At 33.0% G+C, this 10,687-nt stretch overlaps 1 protein-coding gene across 1 annotated transcript; it reads left to right on the top strand.

The window, feature by feature from the left end:
* The first annotated feature begins 531 nt into the window (after positions 1–531).
* On the top strand, positions 532–6,545 carry LOC142980596 (uncharacterized). The gene is made up of 2 exons (XM_076126063.1): positions 532–5,333; positions 5,436–6,545. The coding sequence occupies exons 1-2, from the start codon at positions 5,295–5,297 to the stop codon at positions 6,387–6,389; spliced, it is 993 nt and encodes a 330-aa protein (XP_075982178.1). The 5' UTR covers positions 532–5,294; the 3' UTR covers positions 6,390–6,545.
* The last annotated feature ends 4,142 nt before the right edge of the window (positions 6,546–10,687 follow it).

The raw sequence follows: 10,687 nt of genomic DNA, 5'->3' as shown, positions 1-10,687 counted from the left end.
CAAAGAAGGCAGACGCCTCAGGTAAACGTAAATGGCGTATCGTCATAGATTATCGTCGTCTTAACGATGTCACGGTGTCTGAAATTTATCCTATACCTCTGATAACAGATATTCTTGACCAATTAGGACATTCTAAATATTTTACAACCTTAGACCTCGTAAGTGGATTTCACCAAATTTTATTAAATCCTGCTGACGCAGCAAAAACAGGATTCACAATTGTTGGCACAAACGAAACATCTGGTCACTATGAGTTCAACAGAATGCCTTTTGGGCTTAAAAATGCCCCTAGCACCTTTCAGCGTCTTATGAATACAGTACTATCTGGTCTTCAAGGATTACACTGTTACGTCTACTTAGATGACTGTATTTTGTACTCTCCAGATCTTCCTAGTCACCTCGATAAGCTAAAATTAGTCCTTGAAAGATTTCGGCAACATAATTTAAAACTACAACCAGACAAGTGCGAGTTCTTACGCCGAGAAGTGACTTATCTCGGTCACGTAATCACTGATAAAGGTGTCTCGCCTAATCCCGACAAAATAAAAGCCATCGAAGGTCTTCCATCTCCCAAAAACGCCAAGGATATAAAATCATTTCTAGGCTTAGTCGGATACTACCGCAGATTTATCGAAAACTTTTCAAAGATTACTAAACCTCTTACTTCTCTTTTAAAGAAGGACGTTAATTTCCATTGGACGCAAGAACAAGAACTTGCTTTCCAAACGTTAAAAAATAAATTAGTCTCAGCACCTTTGTTACAATATCCTGATTATTCAAAGCCATTCATTCTTACCACTGACGCATCTAATTATGCCATTGGAGCCATTCTTTCCCAAGGTGAAATCGGCAAGGATAAACCGATAGCCTATGCGTCAAGGACCTTGAACAAAGCAGAAGGAAACTATTCCACAACGGAAAAAGAACTTTTAGCTATTCTTTTCGGTGTGAAAACGTTCCGCCCCTATTTATATGGCTACCAATTCAAAATCGTTACGGATCACAGACCTTTAGTTTGGTTGTTCAATGTCAAAGATCCAGGTAGTCGTCTTATACGATGGCGACTCAAACTAGAGGAATATAATTACGAAATCGTCTATAAACAAGGTAGACTAAATTCTAATGTCGATACTTTATCTAGATATCCCGTAAACGCCTTAACTTCTAACTCAAATTTAAATAAATCAACTTATGAACAATACTTCAAAAAGCAATTTTTAAAAACCGCATCAAACAACGATACTGTCATAGAAGAGCATAGTCAATCCCTTCATTTAGCCAAACAAAAATGTATAGCATGCCCGATGTCTCTGGACCTTGATTACTCTATGCCACATTGTGAGCAGTTGTTATCACTCGTAGAAAATGCTGACGAGTTACGCGCTCGTGAACGTGAACTTGAAACCGTTCACACTGTAGATTCTAATAATAGAACGTTTTATTTTCTTTATACTAAAATACATCATTACGACGAAACAAGTTATAAAATAATATATAAATTACTTATGGAATTACGGAACAAAATTATTTCTAACGAAAATTATGAAAAAGAATTAGCTATATCCGATTTTTCAGAGCCTTTTACAAAATTAGTGTATGTTAAAATTTATAATATGATATCGTATATTTTTCATGGCACTCAAATTAAAGTGCATATCTATAAAAATAAAATCATATATCCTACTCCCGCTGAGGTCCCGAATATTTTAAAAGAAAATCATGGTACCACTATTGCTGGTCACCCAGGCGTAAAAAGGATGTACAATAGGATAAAAGCATCCTATTACTGGAAATCTATGCGTTCAGATATTGAACGATTTGTAAAAGATTGTAGGCTATGTCAAATAAACAAACCTATGCGCTCTTCAAACAAAGCACCAATGGTCATTACCTCCTCCAGTACCAAACCGTTTGAGAGATTAGCTCTCGACATTGTCGGTACTCTGCCCGAAGCTGGCCTTCAAAAATTCAGGTATATACTAACGCTTCAGGACGATTTGACCAAGTTTTCTTCCGCTTATCCTATGATAACATGTTCGACTGACGAAGTAGCACGAAATCTAATTCATTTCTTTTCTCTATTCGGTTTTCCAAAAATGATTCTTACTGATCAAGGTACCTGTTTTACCTCCGATCTCTTCAAACAATTAACAGAAATTCTTAAAATTAAAAATCTATTTTCAACCCCGTATCACCCTCAAACTAATGGCGCTCTAGAAAGGAGCCACGCCACTCTCAAGGAGTATCTAAAGTCGTTCGTAAACGAAAATCACGACGACTGGCATTGCTATTTAGCGACTGCCATCTTGTCCTATAATACAACGCCTCATTGTACAACAGAATATACTCCCTTTGAGTTATTATTTGGCCACAAACCTTCCATACCCAGTAGTTTATATGAATCAAATGATAGCACTACCTATCACGACTATATTCGCGCCTTACAATACAGGATGCGTTTTGCTCGCGAAAGGGCCTTAGAAAATATAACTAAAAGTAAAGAAGCATCAAAGAAATATTATGATACAAACTCCTCATCTAAAACTTACAAAGTCGGCGATATGGTCTATTTAAAACATCATCATAGGTTAAGGAAAGCCTTATCTCCAATTTGGAAAGGTCCCTATAAAATAGTAAAAATTCATGGTAAAAACAATGTTTCTTTAAGCATAAATAGAAAACATGTCAAATATCATGTTAACGAAATTAAACCAGCGTGATTTGCCATTGTTACAGATTGGTTTTGGCTGACCCCATCGAATATATCTCTCATAGTCCGGGTATATACTTTGACCCGTCATCAATTGCATATTTTTACAACGACTTCTGGAATGTGATTACTCACGTCGAAGTCGCCCCTATCAAACCTTATTTAGATAAAATCCAAAAATCTATTTTAAGTGTATCTGCTTTCTGTGAAAAAGCAAAGAATTTAGCTATAATTTCGTTAGATTGTAAAAATGCGATTGACCCTTTAGAAATATTAATTAATGCTAATTTTCTTAAGTATAACTCTTTATCTCACCTTATCTCCGAAAGATTCAATGATCGTTCTAAAAGGTCACTCGAATTAGGTGGCGAAATATTAAAGTTCTTTTTCGGTACTCTAGACGCAGATGACGCTAGAAAATACGATGAAGCTATTACATCTTGTCAAGAAAATGAAAATCAAATATTTTCCCTCATGAAGGACAACATACACGTCGTTCAGTCCACCATCAATAACTTTAATATTTCCATACACAAATTAAATGAAAATGAAATTAAATTAGATAAGCAAATACAAAAACTTAATTACATATTTACTGAAAATCATAAAACAAATACTAATTTAATGAATATTGAGAAAATTAATTCCCTATTTAATGTCTTAGAAGGATCATTATTGTCAATCTCTAATATTCTTGATACAATTTTAAATTCTATTTTATTTGCAAAGGCAAATATTTTACACCCCTATGTCCTATCTCCTACAAAATTATATAACGAACTTTCAAATAGTAAACAATTTAAATCGAATGTTGAATTTCCTGTTACCTTATCTTTACAAAATATACATAATATTATAGATCTGTCACAATTAATTGCGTATTATTATAATAATAAGATTATGTTTGTAATCCAAATTCCTCTGATTAACCCTATGAGGTTCAATGTGTACAAAAACCTACCGTTACCTACTCCTCAAGAAGGTAATAACTTTTTAACATATGTATTGATTCACCCATCTAAACTCTATATAGCAATAACTGATGATAGATTAAACTACGCAATGTTAGATGATATAACTAGTTGTAAGAGTGTCAATACAAATTATATGATATGTCCTTTACCTTCTATTTTGTCAACGATCAATAATCCTTCCTGTGAGTCAAAACTGTTAACGGAAGTAACCTTGTCACTTCCTGATATTTGTCACAATAAGCTTATTTATGGTAACATTAATATTTGGCAAAAACTAAATAATGGAAAATACATATTTGTCCAATCCAAACCTAATAAGTTAACATTAAAATGTAATCATAATATTAAAGATTATTCTCTGCAAGGCACTGGCCTGTTATCTTTGGAAAATGATTGTATTGCGTATTTCCAAACCTTGCAATTCTATCCATCACATACTTATAAAAGAATTTTACCGAGTCAATTGTCAATCAATTATGACATAACAGAAGATGATTGTTGCAAATTTAATATACTAAATGACAGTTTACACGAAATTTCTCCTATTTCATTGACAAACATAGATTTAGAATCATTTAAATTAGCTTCGCATAAATTAGACAGTTTAGAAAACCAGATAAATAATGTAAAGAATCAATCTCACATTATTAAATATGGTCATTACTATTCAACATTAACTTATGTAATAGTTGGTATAATTGTCATTTACTCACTATATAAATTATATAAAAAATGTTTTGCTAAATGCATTAACCCATCCTGTTGTATACAGATATATAACCATTGTTATAATGATAGTAAAAGTAGTAATGAAACTTCAATAAATCACTCTATGGAATTAACTAATGTATCCGAAAACTCTGAAGGATTTGACAGAAGGTCAATTCAAAGCTTACCTGAAATTGAAATAAATAAAATGAATAAGAATGTAAAATTTAGACCTTTTGAAAAATCTAATCGCAACCTAAGCATTTATTAGGTAACTACTTATAATTACTATCTCTAATCTATATTCTAGAAGTAAAATTTACTTTTCTATTTTGTTTCATGATTTATCTTAAGTTTCATTATATAAAGTGATCTTTTATATATATCACTATGATTTTAATATAAAACTAATGTTTTCTATTTCTTAGTAATAACTTTAATGTTTATATGATTGTAAAACTCAAGCTCTTGCACGCTGTTTAGTTTTTAAAACTTCGCGTTCTTCTTATTTAAGATGAAGCTCCGTTTTCAAGGGGGGACGTGTTATATCCGAAATTAGTTAATAAGTTTTGCTGTGCAAGCAATACATAATTATTATAAAAGCATCACCGCCACGCGGCCAGTAGTCAGTTGTTGTTAGCAGTTAGCATCACTCAGTAATTCTATTAACATCTCCCGGGTGCAACGGTTTGAGTTCGTGTAGTAGTGTAATTTTGGGTCTCTTAATAAATATATTTCGGGTTTTAATAAATAGTTTTTTTTTAAAAACTCGCTAAGGACTTCGCGCAAAACAGTGCGCTTGTAAATATACAACTGTCATTTGTGTGACAGTGACGCGCCAGTCGTCGTCCGAGCAAGACGTGTCCATAACGCTTTTTCTTACGGGTACAGTTGTTACAAAAATGTCCAGTTCTTCACGGAGAAAGTGTTTAAGGAGTCAGGTAAATATTTGTTAGTTTTAAATTTAGATATAATTTATATTTATTATGATTCTATATAAGAAAAATTATGTCCTTGTTGATGTTTACGTATTATTGTTTTAGACTCGAGAAACCATTGCTAAGGTATACGATTTTTTGAAAAAAGATGCGAGAGATATATTGGAACTAGTAAGTGATCCAGTTTACAGTGCAAGTCCAATTTTAATATCGAAACTAAGTGAACATTTAAATAGCGTACGGAAAAGAACAGCAGTGGCAGTGGGGGTATCAGAGAGAACAATAACTAATATATTGGCTGAAGGAAAGGAATCTGACTCTAAATTTAAATCTCCGCATAAAGACCGTAAAAAACGTTTAAAGAAGTTAGAATTAGACAACTTTAACGTTGATGTTATACGTTCCACTATTCAAAATTACCATTTAGAATATCGCGAGTTACCTACCTTGCTAAAGTTGAAAAGAATATTTCAAGAGAAACTTAATTATGAGGGAAGTATTTCGACTCTGCGTACAGCTTTGTTAAAGTTGGGATACAAATGGCGAAAAACTGTGGATAACAGACGTGTTATTATAGAGCGGCATGACATCCAAAAACTACGATTTTCTTACCTGAACAACTTACTTAGATATCGTCAAGAAAATCGGTGTATCGTATATACAGATGAGAGCTATATCTTAACTAATCATGTGCAAAACAAAGGATGGGGTAATAAAGATGGACCAACTTTAAAGAGAAACCTGTCGAAAGGGCAAAGAATTATCATTGTGCATGCTGGTTCAGAACAAGGTTTTGTACCTAACGCACTATTGACATACAAAGCAAACAGTGTTTCCGGTGATTACCATTCAAACATGAACGCAGAAAACTATGAAAAGTGGCTAAAAGAACGTCTAGTACCGAATCTTCCACCTAACTCTGTGGTTGTGCTTGATAATGCCTCATACCATAATGTTCAAAATGACAGAGCTCCAAATTCTAATTCCAAAAAAATAGAAATGCAGAGATGGCTGACAGAAAAAAATATAGCTTTTAATCAAGATATGAAAAAAAATTAACTGTATGATTTGATTAAAAAAAATAAAGAAAACCATATCTGTTACAAGATTGACGACATGCTGCAGCCATATGGCATAAAAGTTCTTCGACTGCCACCATATCATCCTGAACTTAACCCCATGGAAAATGGGTGGGGAATTTTAAAAAATTATATTGCTTCGCATAATATCGACCAAAATGTGACGGGAATAATGAAACTAATAAATGAACGTTTGAATCAAATTGATGAAGGGATGTGGGGTAATACTTGTCGACATGTACAAAAGAAAGAAGAAGAATACCTTAGACATTTTGACATGGAGTCAGAATTCATAATTAACTTAGGTGACAGCAGCGAATCCGAAAATTCATCATTCGTTTTTTCAAGTAGCGATTCAGAATAATAAACATTGAATTAGCAAATTATTGTTTTTTTTAAGAACCCGTGTATAACCCGTAAATACTGTATTTGTATTTGTACCCGACTGTACCTTTTGTCACGCACACAAAGTCACTGTAATATGTACAAGATTTACCCACACATAGGGCCGCGCGCACAACTGAGTTGAATTATGTATAACATAATTTTTCAAGGCGACTATCCGTGCATTGATAGACTGTATGATGATGCATCTAGTATGTACTTGTCGATTTTGGGTTGCTTCATGAAAGCTAATTACATCAAACGTACGGACAATGTATTTACGTTAGACCCAAAGTCTAATGTAAATTATTTGCCACTGAAAGATATGTACTTAGGTATTCAAGTAGGCCAAGAATTAATCAAACACAGAGAAAATCTAAACATGAAAGAACAGATTGCTGAGTTTTTCAGAAGGTGCCAATCATTTTTAATTGAGTTGAGCACGCAATTGAAATTACGTTTACCTTTTGAAAATCCAGATTTTCGAGAACTGAAATTTCTTAACCCACACACTGCCGTGCATAAAGAATTTCGCAGTTTACGAAATGTAATAGAAGCTTTTCCAATTTTCCCATGCGAAGTACAGCCAGAACAAATGCAGTTAATTGACGAAGAATATAGAACCCTAAAGTTTGATCGCGAAGTAAGTGATTTGTTACAATCTTCCAGCACTGGCTCACCCATCTCGTGTGAACAATTTGGAAATGGTGGAAGTTGGAAAAAATTCTAACAGTGATGGCATGTTAAAATACAAAAATATAACTAGTTTTAGTAAATCTCTTCTATGTATACCGGTGTCGAATGCTGCATGCGAGCGCATATTTTCAAAGATAAATTTAATAAAAACGGACCAAAGAAACAGATTTATAAACAAAAATGTGTCAGCTATTTTAAAAACAAAGCAAGGTATTAAAGATGAAGGAGGTTGTGTAAATTTTAATCCTTCGAAAAGGATGTTAAAATATAATTCTAACATTTATTGTGAGCATGAATAAATAAAACGTTTTAAGAAAATCAGTATTTTTATTGGTATATCTGTCCTATGTTAGTCGGTATATTTCAGTATTTTTTTGAGGTGCCTCGGTATTTTCTTAAAATTAAATCTGGTCACACTGAGAATCAGCCATTACCCAAATTACCTGATCAGTCTACCTACTACAGTAGACAATTTTATATTTATAATTTGACCATAGTTCATGGTAGCTTAAAGGATAATTTAACCAAAGAAAATGTATTCTCTTATGTATGGGGTGAGGAACAATTTTCAAAAGATTCAAATACAGTGGCCTCTGCAATATACCACCGATTAAATGTGACTGATATGACAAACATTCATACAGTCCGTTTGATTTCTGACGGCTGCGGAGGTCAGAATAAAAATTCTATCCTTATAGGAATGTGTTGTAAGTGGTTGCTTCTTCATCCTAATATAAAAAAAAATAGAGATATATTTCCCCATCACGGGGCATTCGTATCTCCCGTCAGATCGAGTTTTTGGGCATATAGAACGCGAAATCAAAAGGAAAGAAGTAATAGTTCAACCACAACAGTATCATGACATCATCTCAAACCATGCTACATTAGTTCTCATGGGTATCAATGATTGCAAAATTTTCGATTGGAAAGGTGCTGTGGAGACAATACTGAACCCTCCGGGACAGTGGCACTTTAAATTCATGGAATCCAAACGCATAATAATCAAACGGTGCCGCAAAGATGCTAACAACACATTGGTACAAGGCGAAGTATTCTACAAAAGTAATTTGGGGGCTTTGCGAAGCGTGGTTCGACGAGGAAAAAATGTTATGTCGATTAGTCCTCGTGAAATTACACAAGGTGTCAGAGTGAAACCCCAGAAAATCCATGACGTAAGTACTTTACTTAAAAAACACTACGGGACCAATTGGCAAGACATCAGCGAATTAAACTATTACAAAAATATTATCAATCAACTTTCTGGAAATATGGATAATACCGAAAATGAAGAAAATAATTATTGTGAGACACGCACAGAGAATTCAGCTTTGATGGTTTGAGGTGGACTCATACTTACTATATTTTTGATTGGTCAATGTGAAATAAAACATTTAATTTTATTTTATTTTATTTTTTGTGACAGCCCTGACAGTTAAATATTTAAATATTAACCTAACAAATATGGCAAAGTCCTTATCCTTGCACAACAAAGACAGAAAAGTCCATCCTTTACTAACAAATGTGGCAAAGTCCATCATATTATTTAATATTTCTTATTACTCAACTTGGTTTTACTTCAAAGTACAGTTTTAAATGAATTATGCCAAAATTGTCCACTCTAAAATATTTAGAAATAGTAAATATGTAGGATCCTATAAATGTTATTAGTTTTTTGTAAATATTGTAAAATTACTTTTACTGGACTTTGCCACCTTTGATATTAGACCCCTGGTTTGTTCCTTAAGTTAAATATTTTGGTAGAAACTACCTGTACAATTAAAGAAGAAAATGTTGGTTACTGGTTTATTAAAATATGTATATTAAGTTGTCTGATGACAATTTTGATATTCTTAAAGTAAGTACTGATTAAAAATAAAAGTTGATTTTGACAACCCTAGTGTTTTTTCTCTATTCAGCCCCCTCCCGTATCTTTTGACCCCTGTTTCCAGGTAAATAGAAAACGCTTACTTTTTCTTAATTTACTAGTTATTGACACGTTTTAATTAATTTTCATCATAAATATTTAGTAAATTGCAACGTGACTCCTGATTTTACAATACTTCAATAATGATTCGCATATAAAATATTTAAGAAAATCGATGTAGAAGTTGAAAATTGTGTCTATCCACCCCATTTTACGGTATTTCAAATACTTTGTATGAAGTTTACGAAACAAAGGATATTTTGAATTTGTGGTTGAACCAAGCAAACCATCTTTAATATTCAGAACTCCCTAAGATTAACTCAGAATCTTCCAGATGTTTTCCAAATATGTTTTTTTTAAACACTATTTTGTAAGATGACCGACAACACCCAGAAGGCCAGAACCCTTCACCATTTCATATACCACAGCCACAATAAATAGAACTGCAATTAATTTCATTAATTATTGTAACTTTGACAATCATAAGTGTAAATATTTTGACCCAAAAAACAAAAATATATACCTACTTCAAATGCAATACAACAGTACATTTTTATAGATTCTCAAAACAGCAAGAATCTAAAGCATGTTTAAATACATGTGTCTTGAGTTTCTTGCTGTTTTATAGGTATTCTGCACATTCGAACACTGTATATATTCACTGTGACAATTTCAAATGCTTGTGAACATGAAACAAAGAACATTTTGTTTTGAACAGTCCAACGACTGGAAAGATTTGAAAAAGGAAATATACAATATTGTAGGAAGACTGAGAAAATGATCACCAAATTGACGAACTTTGAACGAAGCACTCCAGTTTACCATTTTGATTAACACAAGGGATGTTATTTTAGGTATTGAATGCACTCCCTTTCGATATCAATAAATTACATTTTTTCATACTTTCCCATCGAATCCCCGAACGAATCAACTGAAAATGTAGCGAAACCAGAAAACGACTGCGTGTTAGTTTTACATTTATAGTACCTCGAAATAGCCAGAATTTCAAACGTGTCAACAAATCTTTACCCACCGCGTCACGATTCACGACAATTTTTCTTTAAAAAACTTGTTACTCGAGAATATCTGATAGGTAATCACGCTATTTAGGCACATATTTGTGTAGTACATTAAATAAATTCAACAACAGACACTCGATAAAATATAACGCCTAGCTTATTTTAATTCTACAGAAACAGAGAATGAAATGAACAGATGCCAGCTTTGATCACGACCAAAATTCAAAATGGCTACCAGATGGCTATTGGCTAGTG

This window comes from Anticarsia gemmatalis, chromosome 18, assembly GCF_050436995.1.
Source record: "Anticarsia gemmatalis isolate Benzon Research Colony breed Stoneville strain chromosome 18, ilAntGemm2 primary, whole genome shotgun sequence".
Taxonomy (NCBI): Eukaryota; Metazoa; Arthropoda; class Insecta; order Lepidoptera; family Erebidae; genus Anticarsia; species Anticarsia gemmatalis.
The sequence above is the reverse complement of the archived record's forward strand: the minus strand, read 5'-3'. Positions and strand labels throughout refer to the sequence as shown.

Bases quoted from the DNA above. Each gene is read 5' to 3' on its own strand.
- LOC142980596 (XM_076126063.1), top strand. From the start codon at position 5,295: ATGTCCAGTTCTTCACGGAGAAAGTGTTTAAGGAGTCAG. The intron at 5,334-5,435 runs GTAAATATTTGT...TTATTGTTTTAG, and splicing joins GAAAGTGTTTAAGGAGTCAG to ACTCGAGAAACCATTGCTAA.